Source organism: Amblyomma mixtum, chromosome 7, assembly GCF_055824585.1.
Source record: "Amblyomma mixtum isolate Tamu chromosome 7, ASM5582458v1, whole genome shotgun sequence".
In the NCBI taxonomy this organism is placed as follows: Eukaryota; Metazoa; Arthropoda; class Arachnida; order Ixodida; family Ixodidae; genus Amblyomma; species Amblyomma mixtum.
The window spans coordinates 39,703,704-39,722,268 of NC_143018.1; the positions used below are offsets into that span (position 1 = coordinate 39,703,704).

The 18,565-nt window shown below is 45.7% G+C and overlaps 1 protein-coding gene across 1 annotated transcript in view; it reads right to left on the bottom strand.

Moving 5' to 3' along the window:
• The window catches only part of LOC149335750 (basement membrane-specific heparan sulfate proteoglycan core protein-like), a 34,329-nt gene that overhangs the window by 11,564 nt on the left and 4,200 nt on the right, over positions 1 to 18,565 (bottom strand). Inside the window, exon 2 of the mRNA XM_089552351.1 lies at positions 2,989 to 3,099. Coding sequence (XP_089408477.1) covers positions 2,989 to 3,099 — 111 coding nt within the window. The remainder of the gene's footprint in view (positions 1 to 2,988; positions 3,100 to 18,565) is intronic.

Consider the following 18,565-nt stretch of genomic DNA (forward strand, 5'->3'; position numbering starts at 1 on the left):
CGGCCGGATATGGTCACACGGGCTGTGCATAGTCCAACAACATGAGCAGTTCCGCCGTCGGCAACGCGGAGAACGGCTTTGGGTGCAGGGGTCAGTACTTTTCGGAGGCGGCGTCGTAGGGCTGAACTCATGACGGATACGTGCGCGCCTGTATCGATCAGAGCTCTCACAGGCACTCCATCGACATGAATAGCGAGCAAATTATGGTGTGCGGGAAGGGCTAATCGAGGATTTTGGGACTGGGGCTGTACTGCAGCATCACCTCCAGACACTGCAGCGTCTAGTTTTCCGCTTGCGAGCGTCCGTAGGGGCCAGGAGAGGAGCGACGGCGTTGGGGCGAACGAGACTGGCGACGCAGGGGGGACGGGGAGCGGCTGGAGCGGGGAATCTGGCCGTCGACTGTAGCACTGTGCTGGGCTGGAGGGGGCGTGTAGTGGCTGGGCTGTTCGTCGTCGCGGTGGGAGCTGAGAGGACGGTATGTGCTGCGACGGGACCAATAATTTCGACAGTGGCGGGAGATGTGGCCAATGCGGTGGCAATGGAAACAAATGGGCCTGTCGTCGGTTGTCCGCCAGTCGTTAGGGTTTCGGCGACGTGGAGTGAAGTACGAAGGTCGTCCAGGAGCAATCGCAGTGACTTCGGGTGGTGGTGAAGACCGTACAGGGCTGACGGGCTGGAAACCAAGGTTGGCAAGCTCTTGGCGGACGACAGCTTGTACCAGAGAGATGGTAGGTAAGCGGGTGTCGCCATCATGTAGATGCTGGGGGGCAGGGGACATAGCTTCGAGCTCGCGTCGGATGATGCGGGTCACATTTTCTGGGGGCGCTGGAGTTGCCCGGTGTCGCAGGTCTTCACATGAAGAAGTCGCAGCCGTGTTGGGGAGGCGTGTGTACGGCTGGCTAATACGCCTGCTTTTGGCTTCCTCGAAGCGTCGACATTCCTTAATAATTCCGTCGACTGTAGTGCAGCTCTTGTATACGAGCAAGTTGAAGGCATCGTCGGCGATTCCCTTCAACACGTGGCCGACTTTGTCAGACTCGGGCATGTTGGCGTCAACTTTGTGACAGAGGGCCAGCACATCTTGAATGTACGACACATAGGACTCCGTAGATGTTTGAGCTCGGGAGGCGAGGTCCTTCTTAGCGGCAAGCGTTCGGCCGAGCGGCCGTCCAAACAATTCGCGGAGTTTCTCTTTGCACACGTCCCAGCTGGTCAGATGGTCTTCGTGTGTCTCATACCAGACCCGGGCGGTGTCTTTTAGATAGAATATTACATTTGCGAGCGTAAGGGTCGGATCCCAGCGGTTGTAGGTACTCACTCGCTCGTACATGTTGATCCAGTCGTCGACGTCAGTGTTGTCGGTACCAGAAAATGTTCCAGGGTCACGAGGGGGAGAAAGAACGAGTGATGTCATGGCCGGGGCTGAGGTTTGCTGGGCGGCGTCGTGGGTCATGATGAGTGAAGGCAACTGGCGGCCGCTGCGGAGCTCCGTCGTCGGTAGACGTAGGGGAAATCCGCACCTCCACCAAATATGTTGCGGAAAAGAATATATTTACAGATATTTACAAATAGACAAGAACAGCTGCGAGCGGCACCGAGAACACAGTCCGAACTTCGTTGTCGTCTTCTACCCTTCGCACTCGTGCCATCGCTCTTCGTCGTCGTCGTCGACCCGCATCAATACTTCTAAAGACGAACCCTTTCTGTATGATTCCATTGTGTACAAGGCCCTCGTTCTGGGCGCCGAAACGTCAATTTCAAATTTCATTGACTGGTCGGCGTCTCTGTTTTTTTTTTTAAATGCATCCACCCGGCCAGACGGGATTCCGTCACACTCTCGACTTCATTACCTATGTGGGGGGGAACCCTGACGCAGAACAGCTGCCCAATTAGCAGTCTGGCCCAGAAAACCCCCAGCTGTGAGAAAAGCACTCTGCATTATCCATCGGAACATGTGGTGTATAACTTAGCAAACATGGCTCAAAGTGAATTATGTTCCAGGTAAGTTTTGGTCTCTTAAACAGTAGGTACGTTCTAAAGTTATAATAAATTTTTTTCTATCTTTTGAGGCTAGCTTGGAGTCTATAAAAAGCATTGCGGCTCCATTAGATTTGCCGCTTTCTCGCATAGAAGCAGCAAAGCCTCAACTAGAGCACTAGGCATGTAAACGTGTGGGAGTTATTCATTTTAAAACCAGCTAAAAGATGTAACACCGACAAAGAAAAGAAAACAGGACAGAGGATTGACTGCGAATTAAAATTATATTGAGAATCAAAAGAAGACTTGCGCAAGGATGCGCGCGCACGCATGACCCAAACCAGTGAAATAGCGGACGCCAATCTAGAGTCATAGTTCTACTAGGTTTGGGTCATATGTGCGCGCATCTGTGTGCGAGTGTTCTTTTGCCTCTTCCATTCAAAAAAATTTCAGTTCCTAGTCCAGACTCTCTCGTTTTCCTCTAGTATCCTGCCTTGCACTTGTGGCCGTTTTAAAGATAAATCAGTAGCAGCTCTCCTATTCGCCAGCCTTATAAGTGAGTTAAATTGTGCTGTCTCTCCTACTTCAATAGATTGCAGCTAAATTTGGCAAGAAAAACGGCAGTAAAGAACAGCAGAAACTGCATTTTACTCGAGAATACATTACAAATACTACGTCGAGGCCGCAAATGCTGCTTTATCAAGACACGGATGTTTTAATCATTGCCTGCTATTAGCATATTTCAGGGACCTTTGCCATGAATAGGTAAAGAGGTGAAAATACGTCTGGAGTGGGAGTGGGAACAGAGCCTTTATGCTTGGGGAAATGGATTTATCATATTAGTATAAAAAGAGATGCGCTTCAGACGAAGATGAGTAATCAGGCTCGCCCAGTTTGTCTGAAGGAAAGTACGGCCAGCTAACCATAATAAAATTCCAAGATAGCACAACGTTTCAAGAAGCGAGAAGGTATCTATGCCGGAGGGTAAAGGCTTAGTGACGTCCTTCTTACCTGAAGGTGCCGCACACTTCAGTGTCATGGTGTCATTTTCAGCGTATGGTCCCACCGTTTGGTTTAGGACAGTACCGTTGTAGTCCATGATCAGTGGGGGAGGCAGTGGAACTGAAGATTAGAAAAAAACAAACAAACAAGAAACTGCCGAAGTTTTCTTCCACACCATGGACCAGTAAACGGTGCTTGTAGCTATATTACGGCTCAAACAACTGAACAAGCAGTGTGGTGCAGCCACATAATATTACGGCTCAAACAACTGAACAGGCAGTGTGGTGCAGCCACATAATTGCCTGGCCCGCAATCTCTTTAGACAGCTATTGAACAAAAGCGGGAGGGGACGCGGGGGTGTTTTATGACTTATAACAACGCCGAGTCCATCTTGCCGCTGGAAAGTGCCGTAAAAGGCAAATGATGTCTTCAACATCAAAGTCCCGTTTTGCTGTTCTCTGGTTTTCTGTTGTAATGGCTATGCATTAAAGTGACCATGAAGCATATTTTGTTTCCTGATGCTTTAAAAAAAAACAAAGATCTTTTAAAAACGCACTCCGAATACATTTCGGGGAACTGCCAGTCCTGTAATCTCGGTAAAGAAACACATGTCTACCAGCGGGGCATATTTCTTCTGTAAGAATTGGAGATCGATCGCGTGATTCGTTGGCCTGCTTTCGCTCCATCACAGTCACACCATTATTCGCGAGCAAAGAAAAATGCATAGAATGAATCAGTAGTGCAACGCTATAGGACAAAAAGATTGAGTAAGCCCTCCACGCTCGGGAGTGTGCTTGAAGTTGCACCCGAGAAGCTTCTGTAGCAAATGTATAGCGTAGAAAAATGATCTGCTGTGCTGTCGGCCAAAGAAGTAGTTTATCACGCACTGCCAATCAGAGTGGGCGGCTCTGTAGCGTACGGTTATATAAAACGTTCACAATTGTCCAAACTTCCTTATGAAATTGTCTGCATGGTGCATGCCCCAGCGGAACACGTGACAGATGTTGCCTCTTCCTGTAAGAATTTACCTTCACTATTTAAATGCAGTTTTCTCGAACATTATTTTCGGACTTTCGAAATTGGTCGGCCACCGTTATGTCAGGAAAGCTAGAAAAGAACATTAGCTGCTAGCTCGCAGTGCTGATGTCAAAATCAGTGGCCTAAAATAATAGAAGGGCGTAAGAATGTTTTCTTGTGAAAGCAACACTACGCGAGTCCTCGAGCCATTTCGCGGAGCTGACGCAAGGCCATACTGCGCATGCGCGAGGACGGCGCACAACTGGTGTGCCGCCGCCGTCGCTGCGCGGGTGACTCAGAGGTGCCGCCGCCGCCGCGCTCGCCAGTTGCGCATGCGCAGTAGCGGTGCATAGCTAGCGTGCCGCCGCTGCTGCCGCGCGCTCTCCGTCGCCTCTCTCTCTCTCCCCTCGTTGCTTTCGCAATCCTACAGGTTTAACCAGTGCTAAGCCACTGCCAATTTCTTCTTTTTTTTTGTGATGGGCTTCAAGAATTGAACGCGGACGCTAGGAGGCGACACTTATTGAACGCTTTTATTGAACACAGTTATTTTTACCACTTTCTGTGGGTTAAAGAGAGCGAATAAACTTTATTAATATAATGCAATTACATCGGTGGTTCACCCGGGTCTCGAAAACCATTGGCGAATACAGCCCTCCAGGCCTGACCGATGAGCTGGCCCAGAAAGGGGAGCTCTGTATGAACCAGCTTCGCCTACCACTGCTCATAGCTGAGTTCCTGCAAACTGTACGCTTTACGTTGCTCGGGGCAGTTCCTAACCATACGTAGGATGCTGGAGCGTAAAATATTTCGTCATTTGTTAAGCTATTGTCCCGCCTGTTGACACATCTGGGACACTTTCCGGAAGCTATTCTAGTTTAGAGAGGTGCATCCGAAATTTAAAGATGTGGTAGGCCTGCCAGCATCGCAAATAGGCGCACCAAACAACAACGAAACGTACCGTCTTTGGCAAAAGTAACCGGGCAACTGTGGCTTGCTTCCTAGCCGCGTAGCGAAGCACTTATGGCAGCCCTCATACTCACAATCTGTGTAATATAAGGTGAACTGTCGTCCTCACGTTCTGAAACCTTTCGGTTTTAAGGGGTGCCTGCCTTAAGGGTGCTGTTTTTTGGTTGAGAAGCAAAAACCTGTTTCTCGGTTACTTTTGGCAAAGGGCATACCTATATAGAGGAAGATTTGTGCGTGGTGGATAAGCGTGTTCTGTGCTTTGTGCCCTAGATTTACTCTGCGGGATGTCGGCAACACCGTAGTGGAGGGCCGTGGGTAAATTATTAGAAAGCTTGGGATCTTCAACGGGCAACGCAGTGTAAGTACATTTGCGTTTTTTTTTAAATTTCACCTTCCACTCAACGCTGTAAAAAAAAATGGATAGAATATGTCGACTAGTGGTCAGAGCCTGAACGACATGAACAATTTTCTGTAGCTGCGGGTCAAATTTTAGTCTTTAGTGACACCCTAAAACCAACTATTTATTATAACTAGTCGCATACTGGACTGGATATTGTAATCGGTTGTTTTAATAGTGCGGTCACTTTCAACGGGTAGGAGTGGAGAGGCTCATCAGACAATGGCGTGACTGTGCTTTTTATTTTTCATCGTTTTTTTCTTCTATGAAGTTAATTCGGAGCCAACGAACACTGACTGAATTTATTTCAGCCAGCGTGCTAACGCGATTGACCGACAGCACGAGTGCTATATAGTGACAACAGAACATGAGACAACCCAGTTACTACGTGGGCGTATTAATAACATATGGCGTATTACGACGTCATTTCAGATAAGATTTCTTGATTTTAGTCCCAGGCCATTGGCTCGCTAAGCATCTACCTCACCTCTGCCGCAATTATTAGCAGTGTAGAAATCCGAAGGTGAGTTTCAGTCTCTAGAGAAAAGTGTTCAATGGCGAAATCCACTCTAGCATCAGTTAGTTTATTTTTCTTCAAAGACCTTGCCTCATATACCAACTATTCTATCTTGGTGAAGTCACCATGTCTTATTTCGCACGTGTTTGAACGCCTTCCGCGTTAGAAGCATAGAAGAAAGTTCACAGACGTATTACGAGCACATCTTTTGCATGATAACTAGGCCACGTAAGCGTAATATGACTCGGTACGTGGCATCTGTATTGTGTCGTGACTATACTGAACGATATGAAGTCGCTCAAGAATTTGATGTTCTAACCAAAAAGCTATTACTTTGATGCCAGCTACTATAGCCAGGGAAAAGATTTCATTCTGGTTTATCGCTCGGCAAAGCGACACAGCAGTTGATAAGCTTTTTCCCTGGAAAAATAGAATGCGACCGGTATAGCAAGTACTTGCAAAAATTTTTTTTGTTCAAATTAACACGCCAGTCTTCGCCTCAGGCGGGTGGCGTTCTTAGTCCAGTACGAGAGGGCCCTGGCCGTTCGCTGTGCCCTGTAAACCGTCATGAGCTGGATCTCAGGGTTTGGGCTGGTTATCCGGGCCTCACGCTGCTCTTCGATTGTTTGTTGCGCGGGTGGCATCTCAGTGCCACGTTTCACTCCTACAATATGTGGCTTACGGTTTTAGGCACCTTGCAGTGCTTACAGTTCAATTCGTAGCACGTCGAGTACATTCTGTTGCGTATGATGATGTTGATGGAGCAACACTGACGGCATGAAGGCAGCTCAGCACAGGTGAGCCATTTTTCCATCTTTATTTTCCTTCTTAAGTCAACCCGGCCGCGCTGGTGGAATTTCGATGGCGACGAAATTCTAGAGGTCTGTGTCATGTGTAATGTTAGTGCACGTTAAACAACTACAGGTGGTGGAAATTTCTGGAGCCCTTCTCTACGGCGTCCCTCATAGCCTGGGTCGCTTTGGAACGTTAAACACCCCATCAACCCTTCTTAAATGAGTAAAGAAATGATGTTTGGTTTAGTTTATGGGAGTTTAATGTCCAAAAGCGACTCGTGCCATGGGAGAGGCCGTAGTGAAGGGCTCCGGAAACTTCGACCACTTGGAGTTTATTAACGTTCACCGCAGCGCACAGTACATAGACCTCTAGAATTCCGCCTTCATTGAAAGTCGACTGCCGTAGCTGGGATTTAACGCGTGTCTTTCGGGCCAGCATCCGAGCGTGGTAACCGTTGAACAAAAAAAAAAAAGGTGTTTGCTTCGTGATGCTGCAGCTGAGTGCGATCAGAGATAAGCTGGACGTACGCGCTGGACGAAATGCGTCCAAACGCAGGAGCGGCGCGACTCGCTTTGCGCTCGAGTGCGAAGCTCGTGCGCTGACGCGTAAACCGCCATTCTAGTCCGCAGAGAACCGGAAATGGGAAACCGGAAGTGCGCAAACAACCAGCCGTTTTCAGTTTTGTTTAATCCACGTTTACAGCGGGTTAGCAAGCTTGTATGATATTATGATATATTTGATGTTAAATTTTCTAATCTCAAATCGGCTCAGTTTCTTGTCGCCTTCACGTATATCGTGGGCCGGTGATAAGATTTTCAAGCGTTTGAGTAGATAATGAAGGAAAGTGCTTTGTATCCCTGTGCTTGTAATTTTTTTTCGCTGGATTAGTTGGTTATGTAATTGTGATTGAAGTGGCCGTCGACCGGTTATTTCATGTAGTTACACTATATCGACATATTATTTCATACTTTTTTTTGCTTCCTCTATAAGTGGTTTAATGTTGTTTCACTGCATGCCTAAATGCCGCGGCTCGTTGCAGAATGTGATGCTGTTTCTGGCCCCTTCATTGCAGCAGTCTAACAGTAGCACCACCTGCTGCGCCTGATTGTAACATCCAGATTCCTGACACACGCCTTTTGTCTGTGAGTGTCTTATAGTCGTCCGGTCAGGAATGAGTATTAATAGAGGCATGCCGCCATTCCCCCCGACATTTATATTTGCTTAGTGGCTAGTCATCAGTCGGCTAGTCATCAGTCATCAGTCGGCAAGTGTTTCACACATAAATATCATTTCATTGCTCTCAAAAGAAGTGAAGCAATCGCCTTTCGTTATTCATTACTATGAAGTGTGCATGTCGATATGCGCACGTCGTTTGGGTGGTCCAGGTGATGATACTTCAAGATTTAAAATAAAAAATAAACGATGCGTGGAACGTGGGTAGCCAACCAGAACACCTTTCTGGTTAGCATCCCTGCCTTCCCTCTTCCTTTTTATCTCTCTCCCTTTCTATGCGAAGAACGCAGGATGCAGTCAAACCTCGTGTGCATAAAGGGAAAACAGAAGTTTCAGATGCCCTCAAGTAGCTATTTCCGATGCCATGCATCTCAAAACTCGATAAATGAACATGGCTGCTGTTATCTATGTTTGGCTGCTCCCATTTCCAGCACGTGGCGGTTTTTATGGAAATGCACTGCAGGTGTTCGCCGCGAATGCAAATCAGAGTTGGGAGACGCATAAATTTCGTTACTAGATGGAAATCGTGTGACCGAGGCCTCATTTGTGGCATTTTCTCGGCGGGTTATAAGTTCGGACTGCCATCGAGAATGCATTAGCATGCCCCTATAACTCCCAACACTCTGTGCGCAAATGAAAAGCATGCAGCGCTGCAGTGATGAAATATAACGGAGGGGTTGAGCTTTCCCTGCTCTCGGTTAACAAAATGCATGCACATTTCGGCAGCTATTAGGCTGCTATCTCTGTCGTGCAATCAGCATACTTCTTAGCACTTGAGATCATCGCATGTTACATGGGTTTTCGGCTAGTTGGCTTTGCTCTCAATGGGTGTTTGTCTGAAGAGTCATTATAGGCGGTTTCCAACTTTCTTATCCACATAAGGGCAGAGACCTAGTAATTGAATGCTCCTCAGTAAATTTTTCAATTGCAGATAGATGTAATATTCTTAGTTGCATGTGCTGATAACGGTCGTCACAGTGGGCTATAAAATAAGGAGAATTGCTGCTTGCCATCACCGCCTTGATCTGATAACAATGACATCTGAGCTCACAGTGTGGTACTATACGGCAACAACACATAACTTCAGGTTTTACCGACGCTAATATGCAAAAACTCACCTCTATTTAAGCCGAACACAAAGCACGTCGTGTTTCTGTCGTAGTTGTTTTCCCCGCTTTGCTGAGCGGTGACTTCAGCTGAGCAAGGCGCAACAACTGGTAAAAACATTTACTTTACTGAAATATATAACGAGAGAAAATCCGATAAACCGAATAAAAGAATATATAAAACTTCGGTGACTTAGCTATGCCGCCAGGCGTTTTCTTATAGAAACTATTAATCCTGCAAAGCGCCACGCTAGTTCCCTTTGCTGCATTTCTATGTCCCACATAGTAAGCCTGCTTTGGTGTTTTTCTGCTGCCTATTTTTCGTCTCCGTTGTAAAGAACAGAACCCACAACTACTTCATGGGAAGGTCCCGGGCTGCTTCCCTTTCCGGCCTGCTGTACTGTGCTACTTCTAAATTTTGAGACTTTGGTCCTCAAGGTTAGTGCTGTTCGCTGCTTCAGAAAGTGCAGAAAAAGAAAAACAGACGTGATTTGAACTCAGCTTTGTTGATGTTTAATCACCGAAGCCTCTGTTTTTTTCCCCTTAAATTTCCTTACAAAAAAAAATTGGCAGTGGCTTAGCTCGGCTATGCCATGATATACGTAGAGAAAGCGGAGGCGAACGCAACGACGAGGCGAGCGGTGTGACGTCATGCAAAATGGCGCGATGAGCGCCCGGCATCCGCCAGCTGCGGCGGTTGCTGGGCAACGGCTCAAGGTCGATCTCTGTGCCTCCTCGGAGCACCGCCATATCGAAATCGAAAGTTCGTGGCCAATGTAGCTTTCGCTACAAAGGGAGCCAGAAATTAGTAGCACCGGGCAGCAACGGACAAAGTGAGAAATGTCTCTAGTGCATAACAACGAGCAGCGCGCGTTGCATGTCAATCGGCCAGAAGCGTGCCAATGCAAGTTTCAAGTTGGGACGTGCAAAACTTTGCTGCTTTGCTCGTCAGTGACAGAGTGCGTGCCGATATACGAATTGATTCCTTCTGGTGGCTGACCTGCCGGCGTTGCAATGCACTCGCGCAAAGCAAAGTTCGTTTAGCTTGCTGTTCAGCAGTTGAAATAGGAATGAAAAAAGAAAATTGTCTGAAAATTGGGTTTTGAGGAAAGAAAATGGCGCAGTAACTGTCTCACTTATCTAGGTGGACACGAATGCTCCTTGTGCCCTTCACTTAAGGGTTCAAATTGTCAAAAGGAAAGCGCTGGTAGACTTTTGTTTTCACTAGGGGATAGAAGGTAAAAGTGATAGTTGTAGTAGTTAGGGGAGCAAACAAAAAAAACGAGAACGAATATTTTCATTTGTGAAAAAAGTTATTACCTCCTCTACATTTTCAGGAGAACCAAGAACACTCCCATTCGTCTCCAGTGAACAGTGCACCATACGCGAAGCGCGGTCGTCATTACGCCGTTCATGAGCCCACCCGAACGAAACGTCCTGTTGTGCAGACCACTCTGGCACCGCTTGCAAGTTTTTTTCCGCTGAAAACTACAGCAGAACCCTACAACTTTTCCTGCACACATCCCGTGCAGCTCTGCATATGAGTTGTAGAGACTACTTTCCTCAAGAAAGATGTGGCGTCCGCCGGAGGCCAACGAGTGCTGTTGTCGCAGAATATTGGCCCGATCAGATACAATCATGGCGTCGAAGAGTTTGGCCTCGTTGCGGTAACGGCTGGCAGGCAAGGAGATAGGCCTGTGGAGAACCTAATGGGAATCCAAATCTTACCGCTGATTTGTGTGGAAGAGGTGCAAAAACTTGGCGGGCTGTGTCAATATTAAACTTTAGCGGCGACAGCCATGGGGACGAAATACTGGGGCTTTCCGCTTTGTGCTCTTCAAGAATGGCACTAAACATTAAAGACGACCGGCATGCGTCTTCTGGAGGACCTTGGAGAATTTACTTGTAAAAAAAAAAAAAGATAGCCGCGCACAGTGATAAAGATTAGAAAAAAAAAGAATAGAAAACTAAATGACCAGGGCTAAATTAATGTCCAGGGCCAAATAGCGCAAAAAGGCACAGGCAGAACACTCTTTCAAATATATCGCCAGTTTCTTCAAACTTTTGGTGCACTATGTACTTTCTTAGCCTTTTCATGGCCCCTCTTTCAATCCTTTAATTATAGTAAATATGTAGTCCACACCAGTCATTTATGAAGCGACTGATGAACAGCTAGTAAAGCGGAATACGCTGGTGTCATAAGTTACGCTTAGGGAAACGAGAATCCGTAATAAGCAAAGTGTTCCTTGTGACATGCAATAAACAAACAATTCATGTGCAACCCGTTTTGACCCTTGCTGTTCTGATCAGCTGTCGAGATGTAATTTAAGAGTGTTGGGATTCTGTCACCAGTCTACAGAGGTGCGCATGTTCGAAGGACCAACTGGCCGAAAATGCAATGAACCGGGAATAGGGCCTCTGAAAAAAAGGAAAGAAACGATTGCGACAAAGGCGAAAAGCATATAACGGACAAGCTGGTTGTCAGGCAATTTATCGAAATGGTTGTCCGAGGCAATTAGTCATGTGATAGAGCCCAGATTTCCGCACCGAATGAAACACAACCACTGATCCTCTGAAGATCAGCCGTCCGCAGAAATGTGACCAGTGAGGATCGTTAGCGTCATGGGCTCCCGGAATCTTTCGTGGAAGGCTTAATGGCCAGACGGCTGCCCGGGGTTTAGACAGTTGCCGAAGCCTCCTTTTTCTATACAGTGTGTTGCAATCCCGCGAGAAACAATAGAAGAAGCCATTATAATGCTGCAGTCTGTCTGCAGTGCCATGCGCTGTTTTGCAGCAGCGCATTGATTACATCGGAAGGTGTCATCTAACCTCAGTACTGGTGGTACTACTGTTCGCAATGCCCTCAACGATGCCGTGCAGCGCTGAAGGAAATGCAGTAGTACGATCAGTTGTCGTGACCACGGAAACTTTCGCGTCAAAAAGAGCGTTGTGGTCCCGTTGCTCGTGTCGTTCCTTGGCTGTATGTGCGACGTATGTACATGTTCACATGACAGCTCCGCAGAGTTTTTAGGCAGTTGAAAATGTCGCTTAACTTGCTGCGCAGACGAAAGGTTTGCTCTAATGAAAACATGGGTAACGTATTTTAGCCTGTCTTAGGGATGCTTCATGATCGTTTCAAATTGGTATGTAGGATTTGTATCTTATTCCAGTCTCATGACAATCAGTTCGATAAAACTTGCTTAAGGTATGCTTATTTGAAGCTCTCGTATTTATTCGTTTTTAAGTATATCTTCGTTTTCATTCTTCAGTGACGCAGAGTCGGTTGAATGTGACGATTTGCTCCTCCTTTCTGGGTCGAAGGATCGAAGGACGGTCTCTGGATGGTTGAGTGTGACAGGATTCATCTGAGCTTTCAGTTTCAGGAAGACCCTACCTTTGTTGCAATGTGTTTAATGTAATGACCCACGTAGCTGTTTTCTTAGCTACTCACTTTCCGGCATCGTTCATTAGCACTTCGCGTACGTGATAATTTTAGCGGTTGTAATTGGCGCCTTCACTTCGAGTTGTCCCTGTAAGGGGAATTTTTCATGAGATCATTCTAGTGTTAGGGCCTACATATTGATGACTCCTTTAAGGATAGTCCAAGCAGTTCCCAGCCTTATCGTCTGCTGGTGTCACTGCGGAAATGTTTATGACAGCCTTAAAGATACCTTGGCTTATTTCGGAGGTCTTAGGATTCTCCAGGACCCTTTTCCTGTTTTAAATTCGCAGGCCGTCTTGATTCGTTTCAGCTCATGGCTTTTTTGCTCTCTTTTTCTGTGCCTTGAGAAACTTTAACTTCCGACAAATCACGTTCATTTGAGAAGGTTGCTTAAACCTATGCTGCTAACTTACTCTCAGTGGGCATTCATGTACGTTGGGCATCCCTAGTGAATGGCAGTGCTATTTCTTTGGTCCTTCGCCTTCTTCTTACGGTCTTCCTTCTTCAGGCCTCCACTTATTCGCTGTAATCAGTGGCGGGGTAGGAAAAGCCTTCTCGACCTGTATACTTGACGTCAAATTTACCCATTTTTGTGCTTGAAGAAGGTTGCTGCATCTCATCGAAATGTGGCATTCAACGCCTCCGAAGTCACGTTTACCCACTTGGCTTGTATAGGCTGGTAGTGAAGTCATTTCAGCAGCCTCCAGCTGATAGAACAGCGAGGCTCTTGAAAGCATCATGTCGGTACATCCTTCGCACTGATTGAATTTTTCCTTCCTTTGCACAGCAGGTGAAGGCTGCTTTCCCGGAAGTTTGGCGCATGGGATCCTATTAGGTAGAGCCTACCTCTTGCTTATTCTCTAGTGTCAGGATTAAGGCTTCTTGGCCGAACTGTCTTCTTCTGCTTGCTTTAGTCTATCTGGGAAGTGGTTGCTCCGTGTCAGGCTTTAGTTGGCCGAGATACCTCAAAAGTATTCTTATCAGGACGAACCGTTGGCCTGGTGTTGTCAGATTTAAGAAATTAGAGGGTTTTTCACGGTATTCTTAGTTACAGAAGACTTAAGCGTTTTCTTTAGCCCCTATCTCACTGAACACAGAAATTTCCCAGAGAAAAAACGCAATTATCGTGGTTCCTGCTAGTTATAGCCATATTTTGAGGTCTAGGTTTCGAAACACACTTTGGAGATCCTACGAGTTCAGTCACGGGCTCGCTTTACATGAAACTCTTGAGCACAGAGCAAAAAAGATGGCCGTAATTCTCTGCTTATTTAGGCGCTGTAAGTAATTGTCTGCTTATTTCGACGCTGTATCTCTGTACTAATGCAGAAGATATTGATAAAGGACGACTGCAAAAAGAAAGAAATTTTCCAACTCATATGTTATGATGGCTTGCAGTGAAAAAACTACTGCAAACGTTTACTGCAATCGAATTAATTCGTAAGCACGAATGTTTTTAAGCGCATGAAGTTAGGCTAGTTGGCTTTTCAGTGAGATGAATTTAGCGCAGAAAAAGGACGACACGAGAAGGAACAGCAGACAACACTAGGGCTAGTGTTGTCTGGATTAGTGCGAAAGCAGGAATCTTTGCTGCGTAGAGGACGGGGCAGATTAGGCAGTGCCATAGGACGGGGTGCTCGTGCTAGGCAAACAGACAACGGAAAAAAACAACGAATCATTTTGCTTGGGGTTGGTGCCCATCCGATTAGTGCTTACCCGATAAGAACTGTTCTACGAGGCCCATGGACGCTCCCAGGTCAAATATTCATTGATTATTAAATTAATGGGAGTGTAACTTAGCCTTAGGTATCAGCAAGTAAAAACAAAGCATATACGTCATCGTAGTTTGCCTGCGAGAAGGGCTAGTGGCACCGGTACATATTTAAAAATTTTTGGTGCTTCCTAGCTTGTGCCGTAAGCTTAGTTTCTTTGGAAGTAGCCTCTCTTTAATTGGGTCGTGATAATATATCAGTACAGGCAAGCTTCAAATTATCCGCATAGTTCTTTTAACAAATATAAAATAAATCACTTTGCCACTTCAGCGCATTCCCCTTATCTTAAGAGTCCGCAGATCGAAAACTTGAAATTTTTTGCTTAAACATACTCTTTATCTTGCTTGCACAGAAAAATGAACAAAAAAAAGCAACAAGGAAAAATGAACTTTAATGCATGAAGCATGAAAGAGGCGCATCAGAGCGAACTAAAAAAGGCGACGCGCCGCAGCGTCTCTCTGAAATTTTCGAGACCTGTCCTTATTTCGACGGAGACATGCAGACTGGGAATTTACTGTATTCGCGTTTCCCACCGCTTACGAGACCGTGGAGGCTAAGTAAAGTTTTTTTTTTTTCATTGCACTAACCCCTTTTTTAGCCTTCAATCGCGCGTAGAATACTACTGAGAATAGCTTAAGATCTAGAGAGCAGAACCTAAAGCGGATGTCTAAAATTCCACTGGGCAACACTAACACAATTACGAACACAAGCATATGGTGGCTCAAGAAAAGTACATAGATTATTGAAATTAAGCCTGGGTAAAAGGTTCCACTTCTAGGGAGGAAAGTGTTTGCTCTTGTATCTCAACCAGCGAGAATCGATCATGCTTCCAAATTTTCCAGATTTTTTTTAGTTTCTGTGTGATTTGCCTCGCTACTGCGTACGAGAAAACCACCTCTCGCGTTATTCTGTGTTTGTTCCTTCCTCGCTTACTTGCAAGTGCCACGAGCGTATTGTTCTTTTATGATTTTACTTGGAATAGAGGGAGAACCAAGTTCGCGTGCTTTGCAACATCCTCTCGAGGTCCGTTATCTTTCTCTTGTACACGGTAGCCATTAAGCAAATGATTTCAGCGCCCTGTTAAAAAGTTCTCCTTAGTCTACTTGCCCTTGAAGATTCCGTTCTAAAGTCCAATTTCTAAACTAATGGCAACTGCTTGTACCTTAAAACGCAAAGCGCTTTAGTTGTTGTTATTTCAGAAGAGATACGGAGGATAAGAAAAAAAATTCGAGATCACTGCGGTAACCCGCATTGGAGCAATGCGAAAGCAATGGCGCCTCCTCATTTCAAGTTGCTTTTTTGTTTTTAATTGGTTCCTTAATTGATTCACATCATTCACAACTAATTGATTGTAATTCCCCTTAATTCACTCATTATTTTCAATTAATGCACTCAATTAAACCTTAATTCGTTTTAATGTACCGTAATTCACATTTATTAAATTAATTCATTAATAAAGCACCTTTATTCACAATTAATTCACCTTAATTCACTCTTGACACTTTTATAATCTTTAATTATTGATGGGATTTCGATTAACTGCACATTTTCTCTCGTTTCATCTCAGTATTCACTGCGGACTTTCAAGTTTGGCGCCACGCGTTGGCTCCGCCCACACTTCCGGTCACGTGCCCTCACACTTCCCGCATTTTCAGATTTGGCACCACTTTTGCTCTGGCCCCGCCCACTTTTTGAACATTTTTGGGTCGAATAATTAACTATTCATCCGATCTCGAAATATTTTTGCGCAACATCCTCACATCAACCCCTTCTCTGAGTTGCCCGCAACTGCTTTCGACATATTTTGCGGACACCCCCCGCTGACATAGCCCGGACACGCAACTTCGCTGGGGGAACCGGGGTGCCAGTGCCATGGCCCTACGTGGCCTGGACACATGCGCGTAATGTGAGGGCTGTGCGGTGGCCCTGAGACCTTGCACGGTCCAAACTAATAAAGTTTTCCATCCATAGTAATGCCTTCGCATTAATAATTTAGCTGCGCTTTCGTATGAATTCAAAGATGAAACTTGAGTTAGACGAGATCGAAAAGAACGTAACTAATTTATCTCGCTGAGTGTCTACTTATAGGTCCAAAATTTACAGGCCAAAGGAATTGCTCAAAATGAAACTGGATAAAGTGTGACACAGACCGTCAAGAGACATAAAACAAAAAGGCTACACAGGCTAAGGGACTGGAAAAGACGAAGAATTCAGCGATGACGTAACTTCATGCTGGCGTTCCGGCTGCTGTTTGACTTTACGAGCCCGCTTTTCATCGGTTAGCCCAAGTTTAACCAATGCCGGCAGCGTCGAATGTCATTATCATCATTATTATCAGACTGACTACGCCCACTGCAGGGCAAAGGCCTCTCCCATGTCTCTCCAATTAACCCTGTCCTTCGTCAGTTGCGGCCACCGTAATCCTGCACATTTCTTTACCTCATCCGCCCACCTAACTTTCTGCCGCCCCCTGCTACGTTTGCCTTCTCTTGGAATCCACTCCGTTACCCTTAAGGACCAGCGGTTATCTTGCCTTCGCATTACATTCCCTGCCCAAGCCCATTTCTTCCTCTTGATTTCAACTAGGATGTCATTAACGCGCGTTTGTTCTCTCACCCGTTACGCCCGTTTCCTGAGGTGAGGACATGACCAAAGGAGCAGTTATGTCGGATGCTTCCCGCTTACGCTTGCGATACACCCAAACATGTGCTTCGTTCATCTAGCGGCGACGTTCGGTTCGACCACTTAGCTTAGCGACCTTGTGTTCCTCCACCCCTAACGCTGGATTTAGGGATGTCCAACGCTTCGTGTACTCCGCTTGCAAGCACGACCGCATGATATTAAGCTTCCTTTCTTTTTGAAAAAGGAGCGGTGGTGTATATGATCCATTTTTAATCTGCAGCTCTTACCGGAAACTGCCAGCAATAAAAGCATCCGCGCAGCCGGTCCTGACTTAAAAAAATCAACGTTGCCGAGAATTTAGCTAGGAATATACCAGACCTCTACTTACGATAAGGATGAAGAAAAGATGAAACACCGCCGCGTTTTTCAGGCATACACGAGTTTATGTCGAAAGCAGGCGAGGTTCGTTTCTCTGGCTGTTCAAGTGAAACCATAAATCAGCGGAGTGCTTGGGACACTTGTACGAGCACTCAGACAAGAGCAAACACCGAAGAAGAAGACAGATTGTGGCCTCCTCCGCTGTCTCGAGACAGAGCGCAAAGAAACTGAAAAAGGGTAAAAATCCGGAACATCGACCTATTTAAACTGGTTTAAATGCTAGACCAAGTACTTTTCTTCCTAGGAGCGGAAGCTTTTAACCTGAGTCACGTCCGCATTCTTTTTTTTGCTTTCTTGAGTCGCTGTGGGCCGCGGCTTGTAATTATGCGTGTGTTCGCAGGTCCAGTTGGAATCATCTGATTTACATTATGCGCTCTGGGTTTTGAGAAATTCTCAAGAGGGAAGTGCGTAAAAGCGAACGCTAGCAAAAGTGTTAGTTCAACGTTAAACTCATTAGGATTCGCGGTCTCGTAAGCAATACTGAAACTGCAAGTTCTCTGCGAGTTCTCTTACTGCGTTCTCATGACGTGCTTCTCTCCTGCTCTATGAATTAGGGTTCCTTTTTTTCCTTCCTTTTTTTTTGTCCCTTCTTTCGTGCATGCAGCATAAAAAATGCATTAAGCATCAACAATAAATGCACTGCATCTGCTATCTCGTGTAATCAGGGAAAGGCACTGATATCCGAATAGGATATATTGCTGTTCTTAGATAAGAAACTGAAGCTGGCCTAATCAAACACATTACTACTTCGCATTGACAAAGAGGTTAATTGCACACAGAGCGCAGCCATTAGTATATACTAGAAAAGAAAAAAAAATGCAAAAATATGTACCCGCGTCAACAGCGGTTTTCACAGGCTAACTGCGGTGATGTTGTCAATGATTTTTTAGTTTTGGATACCTGACCATAGGTCACACAGTATCCACTCGATAATTATCAGCGGCTGCGGGGCCCGAGCCCATCTGAAGCCTCGAAGGATCGCTTCATTTCAAGGCATGAGTGATGATGGCAAAAAAATAACTGTCCTCAACAATCCCCTGCAGGTGTGTGAGAAAATGTGAAATAAATAAATAAATAAATTATTAATAATTAATTAATTAATAATAAATAAATTAATCAATTAATTAATAACACATGAGTTAGGAATTTCCTTTTTCAGCATTGTTTATAAACATCTTCTGCACGAATAGAAAGAACAGCTACGTTCAGATAACGAGTACGTGTTCAAATATGCAGAGTTTGTTTTTGTACCAGAAAAAAGAATGCCAAGAAAGTCGTAAGACG